Source organism: Tetrao urogallus, assembly GCF_951394365.1.
Source record: "Tetrao urogallus genome assembly, chromosome: 10".
In the NCBI taxonomy this organism is placed as follows: Eukaryota; Metazoa; Chordata; class Aves; order Galliformes; family Phasianidae; genus Tetrao; species Tetrao urogallus.
This window is the reverse complement of record NC_136823.1, coordinates 1,813,043-1,825,035: the sequence shown is the minus strand read 5'-3', so window position 1 is coordinate 1,825,035 and position 11,993 is coordinate 1,813,043. Positions and strand designations below refer to the sequence as shown.

General features: G+C 40.7%; 1 protein-coding gene across 1 annotated transcript in view; it reads right to left on the bottom strand.

Moving 5' to 3' along the window:
* Positions 1-739: 739 nt before the first annotated feature.
* The window catches only part of SFMBT1 (Scm like with four mbt domains 1), a gene marked incomplete at both ends in the record, with an annotated part of 30,533 nt that continues 19,279 nt past the window's right edge, over positions 740-11,993 (bottom strand). The window contains 10 exons of the mRNA XM_079540500.1: positions 740-880; positions 1,570-1,698; positions 2,185-2,430; positions 2,615-2,793; positions 3,565-3,740; positions 6,054-6,163; positions 7,790-7,929; positions 9,341-9,405; positions 10,629-10,671; positions 11,803-11,916. Coding sequence (XP_079396626.1) covers positions 740-880; positions 1,570-1,698; positions 2,185-2,430; positions 2,615-2,793; positions 3,565-3,740; positions 6,054-6,163; positions 7,790-7,929; positions 9,341-9,405; positions 10,629-10,671; positions 11,803-11,916 — 1,343 coding nt within the window. The remainder of the gene's footprint in view (positions 881-1,569; positions 1,699-2,184; positions 2,431-2,614; positions 2,794-3,564; positions 3,741-6,053; positions 6,164-7,789; positions 7,930-9,340; positions 9,406-10,628; positions 10,672-11,802; positions 11,917-11,993) is intronic.

Genomic DNA, 11,993 nt, shown 5'->3' with positions numbered 1-11,993 from the left:
TGACATGCCTACAGAAGAGAGACTGCTGTGCAGCTACCTATGAGTTATCCACAAGTAGTTCCCTCCCTTCCTAGTTCATCATTTCTACTGTTCAGGCCACAGAGGTAGTAAAATCAAAACAAAGACAAAACAAAAAGCCAAGAACAGAGACAAAAAAAACCCTAAACAAAACAAGAAACAAATCTCACTCTTGCTATACTGTACATTCAGAACCTTGTGGTCACATCGCTGTCCTAACAACGAACAAATTCATCAAAATACTCCACATTAACAAACGAATGTGCACCAAGCACATTCCAAAGCCAGTGCTGTGGTAAAGCAAGTGTCCGTCCACGGGGAGGGATGGAGATTCTGCGAATCACCAGGAATATAGAAAGGTTATTTCTGGCAGCCTGCATGCGAACGTAAACAGGATTTGTTTCTCCTTTTAAAGTTCTGTGCCAACAGAACTATTGAAATGTCACTTCCCACCAGAGGAGACTTTTCTGTAACCATTAAAAAATACATTAAAAAAAGGGAACCATAGAGCAAGAGACTATTGTGTTCCCAAGCTGGCAGCTGGTAGAGTAGCCCCTGTTTTTGCACTGGCATTTTCCTCCAGATGTTGTCTTTTCTCCAAAGTGAAAAATGGAGGTTGACTCATGCTCCTGGGTTGCCAGTTCAGCTTTATTTGGCTTTCCTTGATAGAGAGAAAGGAGCATGGTTGTGCTTCAAAGGTCTGCTTCAACTTGACTGCATCTCAGTTAGCAAACTGCTGGTAAAAAGCAAGTTTAACCCTTTCAATGTGATGGCAAAGTTTAATAGCTGGCCCAAGTTTCAAGTCCATACACTCCTGAACGGTCGGCAGGGTCAGCAGCAGCAGTGCCTGGCCGTCAATTTCCTGTCAGAAGACAAAACCTCCATATTGACTTTGCATTTTTTCTTCCCATCTCCCTTCAGCTTTGACTTGCTGTCATTTCAGAATCGTGACCACTTGTAAATTAGCAGATTCTTCTATTCTACTCTAGCTTAAAAAGACTCACCAACAAATTAACTCCTTTCTTAAGATGTCAGCTCAAATTCACTTGCTAAGAGACAGAACGAGATGCTGTTTTGTTAACATCTATCATAAACCATACTCAGCACCAGTTCCTGTACTAGATATTTTTTATGGCAAATTTTAATCAAGATGCATAATCTGACTCATGTTTGTATTCCTGTCGCCATACTTCAACACAAAATTCTTTACTTGCTGTGTACAACACTATGACGCTTGCAGTCAGTCTGCAGAATGAATAACATCATTTGGAGACCTCAACACAAGGGGCAAAAACCCAGAAAACTAGCTACTGCCTTTGAAGTGCTGAGTGATACCCCACAGACTAAAATCTCTTCCACTAAGAACTGAGAAACCTGAACAATTGTGGCCATTTGCTTAAGTCTCCTCCGGAATCTGCAGGAAGTCGTGCATGCTTTCTTTTTTTACCCCTCAAAAATCTGTTATGCAATTTAAACTCATTCCTCTTTGTGATTCATTATAAAGGTCTAAGAATAAAGCAGCAGCTTCAGTGCTTTAACAGAAAATCATACCTGGTCGAGGAAAATTCTTGCCAGCGGTGCACAGTCCGTGGATTTGAGGAATCGCACGACGTCAGCCACGCTCCATTCCAGAGGGTTGCTGTCCAGCTGCAGCTTTTCGGCAACTTCAATCTTTATTTCCTAGACAAGCCACCCACCACAAAAAGAACTAAAATACTGTAGGTGTCACGGACCAACAATCCCACACTCCAAATATTCATCTGCCCAATAAAGCTCTAATGGGAGCTCCCAGGTTTTCACGCTCCTCGGTTGGCACAGACGTGCAGAACAGCATTGTGCTGCAGTTGGAGACCACATCCTTATCGTCAGTAAGGTAAATCTAAAAGGAGGATTTCTCCAAGCCCCTGCTCAAGTTGAACCAAGGAGTGCCAACAGTTGAGAAGTGGAAAGCTCCCCATTCTATCTACAGCCATCCTCAGTTTAGTCTTCATTACGATCCTGTAATACGATTGTAATAAAAATTACGTTTTTAAATATTCTGCAGTGCCTTCACAATATCCCTCATGGGATAACGGAGTATTTAAAAAAAACACACTGGTTAATACTTCCAAGACGTTTGTGCTTGCCCAGCGCTCAGCAAAGGCACAAATCTATGTTCAGAATTACCTTGGGCGAAGGAGGCTTATTTTCATCATCGGAAAAAGAAAAGGTCCTAAGCTTCCTCTTCCTCTTGTCTTGGTCCTGAGTCAGAGAATGAGACAGCTCACTCTGTGTAGGAGAGGATGACAGTGATTTTTTCTCTGATACCTCTGATTCCTCAAGCAGTTCATCTTGCTGCTCGGATGTACTATCCTCACTCAGAGATTCTTCATCTACCTCATCCTGGTCATCCTCCTCTTCTCCTCCACTGCCCTGGATGGTGGGGAAAAAGAACACAGCAACAAAATAAAACACGGGAAGATGAGGACAGAACTACATTAGTCACCCACTTGTCAGCTGTAACCTGAAGTTATAAGGAACTGACAGTTTCTTGTTTCAAATGAAGCTGGTCCACGATCACATACCATATCTGTTAAAGCTGTCGTCAGTCTCATACCTGGGGAGATCCAGCTGGAGTGTTATCCACTGAAGTAGAAGAACGTTTTTTCTTATGAACAAAAAAATGTTTTCGTTTCTTCCGTCTTTTATTTGGTTTCTTCATGGCTACTTCCAAGTTACTGTGGCCACCCGGAGGCCTACCTATCCGCTTGTTTTTCCGCTTTCCATAATAGTGTGCTACCAGGACAGAAGAAAGGAGCATCATGTTGAAATGCACCTTCAATGTCACTAGTTATGTTTGTCCATCATCAGGACTGGAAAACCAGTAGCAGGACATTTCCCAGTAGAAATCCCATTTCTGCAAAACTTCTGAATGAGCATATCTATATTTTCCTCTTCAATTTGGTTTAAGGAAGAAGAGTTACTAGTACATTTTATTTGCCCAGTAACAGTAGATTTACTTCTTTAACTTTGAGAAATCCCAGATGATCACATTTTATTAAAAAAAAAAAAGTCATCAGCTACAGACTTCATCCACTGTCGGATGTCTCTTGTGATGTTTGTGCAGTTTTTAAACATGGCCTCAATGCACTGTTTGTTCTCACAGTGTCAAATGGCTAAAAACCTAAAAAACCTAAAAGCTAAGAAGAGGGCTTGAAAGTATTTTATTTTGTTCCACAACAGAATGGTAAAAGCAATTACAATGCCACTTAAATTACAATATTAGAGCCAGTTCTTGTCCCAAAAGTTGTCTTAAGAAGATAAAACTTTAAGCTCACAATAAGTTAATGCGCAGTTTTACCATTTAATATAAAGTTAATTTTTTCTGCCCTACACATTGGTGCATGGATATTTTGCAGGCCAGTGAGGGTAGCGCTCGAGCTTTTCCTTCTGTAAGCAAAGCAATACACTTTGGATTCCTTTTGGAGGCCAAAGCCAGAGCGAAAGCAAAATATAACACCCCTCCATAACAGCCCCACCTCAGTTTGACAGCCACAGCCTACTCACTGTATTTAGTCTTTGTCAGGACAGAGCAGTTCTCTGAACACTTATCCAGCACCATCTGAGGGCCAAAAAGGTTCGGACAACATTCCAGCTTGATGCATGTTTTCCTGCAGAAATCTGCCACTCGATCTGCTGTCCTCACAACTTCCACAGTTGCACGGTAGCTCTTCCCTTTGTACCTAACATTGAAAATGTGGTCATAATTCAGGAATCCTGAAATACCCTCTGAGAAGACTATCCCAGAGTTCGGATAGTTTGTTTTCTTTGTTCACAGGGTTCTCTTTATGCGACCACGCTGCGGTGTGGACCCTAAAACAAAGACCGAGCATACTAATTCATGCTAGAATTCTGCCAACCAGGCTAATAAAAGGTATCAGCAGACAGCTTCTAGTGAGCCATTCTATGTGCATGCTATGGCATATACTGTCACATTTCCAATCAGCTTTCATCTAACTGCTGAAGAATTTGTCAGGACAGTCGTTTGCCATAACTCCACATAGTGCTCTTGTTTGAATTCAAAGTAAGAAATATCAATTTCTTTTTCTTTATCAGCCTTGCAGCAACACTGACAGAGCAGCACAGTGAGTTATCTGCCATCTCATGCAGCATTCCTGCTCCCAGTCCAGCTATTGGCAAATGCTGATATGTCTTGGGGATGTCTCAGGCCTACAAATACCTAGGTGATACACTAAAAAAGAGCATTATATCATTGCACTGCAGACATCCTAGCTCTCACCGTGGTGACAAAAGAAGCACACAGCAACTTCAATGAAACAAATCAAAAGATTTTTTTTCTACTTCAGCCACAGCTTTTATTTGCACCAAATTGAAATGATCTTCCTATTATCCAAAGCCAAATACAAAGTAATCCTTCAGCGTATGGAAAAATGCCCTTTTACACACAAAATCGATCCAGCAAAATGATTACTGACATATTCAAAAGCATACAGTAAAGTCTGTGCTATTGCACATTGGGAAAATCTACTCTTCAGTACGCAAATAGGGAGACTTAATTACAAGGCTACTGCTAGAGTGTAAGAGAATACCTGGATATATACAAATACAATCATTGTTTTTTTCCTAGCAAAGAAGCTCAAACCCAAAAGACTCAACAGGAAAACTAGGGAGCACTTTGGCTAGGCAGCTGTAGAAAGACTTCCATGCCAGACCATTTCAGAGTGCTGCTACAACTTAACTTCAGAGAACTCATCTCCCACTGAGAAATGTGTGGAAATGCCATGGAAGCCTGCTAAACTTTCAAAGTACTTTCAAAGCAAAAGTGTATTTTTGCTTTCAAATAGTGACACTTATCTTCAGGTTTATTCAGTAGCTCAAGCTTCATGTTCTAGTCTGCTAGTGGATATGCTGTGTTGTAACAGCACCACACCAATAACTGCTTACATGCCAACAAAGAGCACATTTGGCACATTAAGGAACATTAAATTCTGATGCACTTGACAGACATTCACAAAGGACCTTATGAAGAGTTGGAAATTTAGCTTACAGCATGTAAAGATTCTGGCAGACAATTTTCTCATCTCTGAGATGAGTGCACCCTCAGCAAGTTTGCAGACAACCCCAAGCTGAGCAGTGCAGTGGGTACGTCTGAAGGAAGGGATGCCATCCAGAGGGACCTGAACAGGCTTGGAAATTGGGCTCGCCAAATGAGGTTCAACAAAGCCAAGTGCAAGGTGTTTCATTTGGGTTGGGGCAATGCCAGATACGTGTATAGACTGAGAGGAACTCGTTGAGAGCAGCCCTATGGAGAAGGATTTGGGTGTCCTGGTAGACAAAAGACTTAACATGAGCCATCAGTGTGCACTTCCAGTTCAAACACCAACAGGATGCTGGACTGCATCAAAAGAGGGTGACAACAGGCAGGAAGGGGACTGCGCCTCTCTGCTCTGCCCTCATGAGGCCCCATATGGAGCACTGTGTCCAGGCCTGGGGAAAATTGTGGAGCTTTTAGAGCAGGTCCAGATGAGGACCATGAAGATGATCAGAGGTCTAGAGTCCCTCCTCTACAAAGACAAGCTGAGGAAGCTGAGCTTATTTAGTGTGGAGAGCTGGGGAGACCTGAGAGCGCTCTTTCAGTACTTAAAGGGAGCTTACAAATGAGAGGGAAGTCAACTTTGGGTTGCTTTATATATGGGTAGATAGATAGAACAAGAGGGACTGGTTTTAACTAAAAGAGGGAGATTTAGATTAGATGTTGGGGAAATTTTTCACCAAGAGATTGGTGAGGTGCTGGAACAGACTGCCCAGAGAAGCTATGGATGCTCCATGCTTGGAGGTGTTCAAGGTCAGGCCGGATGGAGCTTTGGGCAGCCTGGTCTTATGGCAACACTGCCCAGAGCAGAGGGGTTGGAACTGGATGATCTTTGAGATCCCTTCCAACCCAAGCCATTCTGTGATTCAGTGAAATATCAGAAGTCAAAGCACAGAACAGTGTTACTAGGATCAACTGAGTGGGGAATGGGACAAGCATTTACTTGGCTTTTAGGGTCTCTCCATGCCCATGCCATGCAGCTTCTTCATCCAACTGCAGCTCTCGCAGGACACGGCTGGGTTTGTACGCTGCATTGATCAATAAAGTGAGAACCTACAGTAGGGAGGAAGAGGAGAAACTGTGTTTAGACTCCTTGTACAGTAAATCTTTTTAAAGTGCTGGGGTAGAATAGGAGATCACTTCCATTCATCTGAATTATCCAGCATCAAAGAACTCATTCACAGCAGGATTACAGATACAGCCAAAATGAAAACTGAGAGCAGTCAACGCTTTAGACCTTGCCAAACCTTTAGAATCTGTCTGCAGAGTCACCAGTGTATCTAGCAACTTCCCAGTCAGTGCCTTTGAATTACACATCACTAAATTAAACTGCAGGGCTGAACACTGCAAAACTTGCACAACTTTTGGTAAATCTGAGTTACCATCTCAGAGTCTCGTTCAGCATGTGAAGATATGCCTACAAACGCTGCTGGGCTTCTGCTTGCTACAAAATCTTACTCCAGAATCTTAAGCTCTCTTCTATTTTGGCTTTTGAGAATGAAGATAGGGCCTGTACTGTAACAAAATTTTTCTCTAGTGCTGTAAAATAAGTAACTCAAAGCTCTGAAGAACCTCAAGTTAGTGGGGATAGCACAAAATCTGCATTCAGAGAGGTCTATTAGCAGATTTGCTCAAATACAGGCTATATCTTAAAATCAGACCCCCCCTCAATTTACAGACGTGCATTTCTCTCCCCAGTCCTGGGACTCTCTCTGCCCATTATGCATTTGACTGGGTATGAGCAAGCTTCACCAGTGAGCAAGTACTTGAACAAGCAGAGCAGAGGATATAGACCTGCCTGCAAATCTGCAATTTGTTTGCCCCCATCCCCAAGTGCTGATGGATTAGGAACATGTTTTTTGAAAAAGATGATACGCAGATAAATGATTTTAACAACTTTATGAGCATGCCAAAAGACAGGCTTTCATTTTCAAGTTGAATATTTGGAGATCAAAAGGAGGGCAAACATCTTACTCAAATGTCCACCAGGCTGCGTGCTTGTTCGACTCACAGTTACACCTTAGGAAACATGCAACCTCTCAGCTCAGATAATAACCATCCCACGACCTTTTTGGAGACTTTGGAAAAAATAATTACTACCTTAGGGTATGTGTACATTTTCTGCAAAGTGCTCTTAAGCATTAACAAATGGTCTTTTCCTCTTTTCTCCCCTCCTTTAGTTACGTTAGAAAGTGAATCCATGATTTAACCTGATCTTTGTACATTATATCCAAGTTAAGTACACCATAAAACAAAGAACTCTTTACATTTCCCAATTACTGAAAATACATACTTTCTCCTTTCTGCTAAGAAAAACTGCATTTCCTCTGTTCTAATATCAATGGTGTAAACTGTAAAGGAAAACTTGGGGGCTTATCTGAAGCTAACAGCTGTTAATGAGAATGGAAGCATTCATTACAGCTGAAGATACTAACTCCTCTGGTTGTGGTAATTAAAGGTTACTAAGAGTTAGCAGTTGGAGGTTGACTTTAATTCAGATACATGGGAGGGTTATACTCTTTCCAACTATTCACAAAACGATCCACAATTTGTACATCTTTCCATTAAAAAACCTGTTTGCACATCAGCAGTTTATGAACTCCTTAAACATATTAATTATCCATCCATAATTAGAGAGTTTATGATGTTCTGCAGATCCACCACATGCAAGCACCTCACCTCTTTCAGAACGAGAACACAGTTCCCAGGTCCCACAGACTGAGGAAGCTCTGCAATCCTGCCCTTGTTAAGGTAAGGCCCTGAGAAGCACCGGTGGTTGAAGTAGATCTTTGGGCAGCAATACTTTCCATTAATTACAACTGAGAAAGGAGAAAGCAAAGATTTAAATCACGTGGCACAATCTCCCAGCAAAGAATTATTTCTTTGCAATGCTTAATATTTTGCCTGTTGGGAAAAAAAAAAAAGGAAAGAACATTTGAATGTTCTTGAATGACCTGAATTTGGGCAAATTCTGGTGCCACATTTGCAATCCCAGCGCCAGCCATTCATGTTGCTAAAAGTACTTTTCACACTTCACATGCATATTAGCAAACTCAAGAACAGCTGGAAATCAGGCCTGTCACATTTTGGAAAAGAAACATTTCTTCCAGCAGGATGGATGTGTTGTGTTGTGGGATCACATCAGTGAATACAGGCAGAAAGGCATCCACAACTGTTGGTAGCACAGCACACCCCAACATGGTAATTACAGACAATTTTTCCAGTCAAGTAATTGTCTGTCCCCAGGATTTCTCCACCACAGAAGCCAGCAAGGCTTTTCTCCACTATTCATTCTAAACTCGACTATTGGTTGCTTTCCATTTTTGCACTCTTTTCACTCAGTCAAACCAAAGATGTATCAACTGATGAAGTGACCTCCAATGAATTGACATCAAGTTTGTTAAGCCTGCTAAGTGCTGTTCACAATTTCAGTTCTGGCTGTTGTGTATTGTAAGATATTTAGATATATAGAAATTGTTTTATTCTAGGAATGTTGTAGTATTTTTGATTGAGCAACACTATCACTGAAAGATCTTAAACTGGAAAATAAATAAATGAAGTCAAATTTACATGGTGACTCTATTAAAAACCAATTAAAATGCTAAGCAAGCATGGATCATTTCAATAGAGCTGCATTTGGTGCAGCTTCAGATGTTCATTTCACTACACAGAAAGCAGCAGAAGAGGCATTTTGTTGCCAAACAAATAGATCTGCATGACTGTTTCACCAGCAGATGTACTTATTCATCATATTCATTTGCAACAGTTTAGAAAATTATTAGATTTCACCATCTGGCACGCAACACAGTTTACCATTTGAATTGCCTTTGTTTATTATGATGACAAAGTTATCGTAAAAAACAGAGAAACCTGCTTTTCAAAGCTAGAATCTAAGTCAAGAGTACAGATTTAGCAGGCCTATTAATGATCTTCCCAGTGTTACTGAATATAGCAGGTGACAGTAAAAAAATAATTTGCATGGGTGACAGCAGGCATCTGGCTCCAGATATCTGGCTCTGCTTCTCATGTAAAACATCTAACTTCCAGGTTTAATGCACATTTCAATTGCAGGACTCAGAGCTAATTGTATGGTTTTGTTCACTTCACTCTTTCCTGATGTCCAACAAACAGTCAAGGATGGAAATCTTAAAACCCTTTCCTCCTCTTCTGGCTGTGCTGACAGAAGACCGTTGGGTTTTATTTTTGTTAGCCTGCCCTATCAATCAATACCTGAATCTGAGGAGTTCAGTTCCTGGTTCTTTAGTCCGTCATGAACTGTCCTTGAAGACAAAATTCTGAAATGCAAAGAAAGATGTCAGGGACAGATGGTCAGGATGACACCCCTCAGCTGCTAAAACTCAAACTCTAAAAGCCAAAGTATTTCTTGCTCTAGCTTTATTAATCTGCTTTTTACATATTCCACATTTGACAATATTCCTCACCTCATCTTTTCTTTACTTAAACATACAAACTTAAATGATTTCAATTCGGGAAGGACTGCAGCACTGCTACAGCTAGTAGCAATCATCTCTTCCTTGAAACAGGGGCAAGATGCTGATAATCACATCACATAAAGCAAGCAGACGGAGTTCACATTTTCTACTTCCTTTAACTTCATTCATACAGTAAAGCAATGTACAGTCTTACATTTTGAAAAAGAGGATTTTAAACAAAATGTGATCAAAATGAGTCAAGCACTGCGGTAAGAATCCCAATTACAAAAACATGGACAAAGAGTCTGCTCAGTATTTTAGGAACAATGAAAACATCAACAGGGCTGCTGACAGATCTGGTGTTCGTAAAGCTCTAAGTCAATAAAGCCAACTGTCAGGCATTCTACTGAGCAGTTTTGAACAAGCTCACACAGAGGAATTTCATATGCATGGCACAGTTTGTAGAAGATCTGTAGATATTAGTAGGACCCGTCTTTTCTTTTTTGCTAGTTTGGTCTTGTACATCTAATATTGCCTTCCTGAATTTATTTTGTTCCACCTACTGAGTGACAGTATTCACACTGAAAAGAAACTCTGTAGAACTGCGCATGTTCACATTACAGAAACTATATTGTTTGAAAGGAGAATACAACCAAAAGGGAACTGAGAAGTATTCGAGTTATCTTCTTAATTACCATTAAGAAAGCTTCAAGCACACACAATTGTAAATTCACATTGTTAACATCAGGCTAGTTCTTCTTAAACGCATTCCAAAACTCACAGATACTGCAATCTTTTAAAAGTGATAGAGCAATAATTTCAAGGTCGGATCTTCAGTGACTTCATCTATCCAGTAACTCAGTTGAGTTGTGCTAGCATTGTTAAAAAATAAAGCCCATGCTTTCTATATCCAACTATGGCAGTGGAAGAGGTCTTTTCCAACATTACCAACAACTGCAGCATTACAACAAACAAACTGTGGAATCTCTCTGCCCTCAGCGTAGCCTTAGTCTCCCGAGACAACATCATTTACTAATTAGAAGAAAACAAGACTAAACACAAACTAACCCAACACTGTTACTTACTGCTTCTCTGGTTGAACTACTGCAATCTTTTTCTGTTTATTTACTGAAAGAAAGGAGAAGAAAATAAATTCCACAAAGCAAAGAAGGCAAGCAAATAATGTTTCCACTACAGTAGATTTATTAGATACCTTTCCTTGAAGTTATATGCTATTTTTAAGTTCTGCTGTTCAAAACTGCTAAGAAGGCCTTCTTGTTGTTTTTATGCTTAAATCTACACTCCTGCCCCCCAGCCAACAGATGAAGCTCCCTCTCACTATTTCAATGCTAATCTTGGATACCATTCTTCATGCTCTGTCTATACTGGCTCTTACAATTAGCTACCAGTATTACAATGGTGATAATAGTAGGGTAATGAAACATGTGCCTCTTGAGCTATTTCAGGCGTTGTCCCCAGCAAACAGCTGGATTTTTCAAAAAATAATCTTTTCTCTAATTCTGCTCCTCCTTCCTCTCCTGCTCTTGGCATTTCAGACACTTCCCAGATGAGTTTCTCCGGCTTTGACTTGCAGTAAATGACAGCTCATTCCAATCTTACCATTTTACAACTTTACTTAATAGACATTCTTAGTTTTCCCATCTCCCATTTAGCTTTAATAAACAGAACTCACTAACCATTTGAGAGAAGACACTCTTACATTACTAGCATAATTGGAACAGATAGCATTTACTTTTCAACATTTTATCATTAAGGGATCGTGACCAGCTGGCACATTTACAGAGCCAATCCTCCTCAATTTAGCTCCCAAATGTCTAAACACTGCTTTACTAAGGCATTAATTCTGTTTGTATAAAATCAATATCAGACTCAGCCAGACAAGTGGCAAGAACAGCTCATACAGATGTATGTGCATGTCATGTGTGTGCATGCATGCATGCTTACATATGATTTCTTTCCTGTGGTTCATGCATTGTTTTCATGCCCTCTTACAGCCTGTGAGGATCACAGAATAACACTGTTTTGGAATTATTGTATGGATTCCAGTTCCACTGAAGCATTTCTCACAGCTGGACCACACATGCAGGGGAACAGCTGCACAAGGCACTGATTCTCTGTACACAGTGGAAGTTCCCAAATTCAGGGATGCCAGATCTAACTGTGCAGTAACTTGCTCTTAAATGGTCTCACCATCTTTATTAAACCAGCTAGCCACTGCAAATGGAACACAGCTGATACCTATTGCTTTGCAAGGAGGTCTGAGCTGATATCCATTCGTCTCACACCAGCCCACTGGAAATATATTCATCGATTCCACACTCACTATGCAGTCAGGGATGGGCTTCTTGGAGCCTGTTAAGAAAAGCAAAACTTGATACAACTCATAAAATCCCAAGAGTTCAGTCCCTTTCTAACTTACAGTGTACATG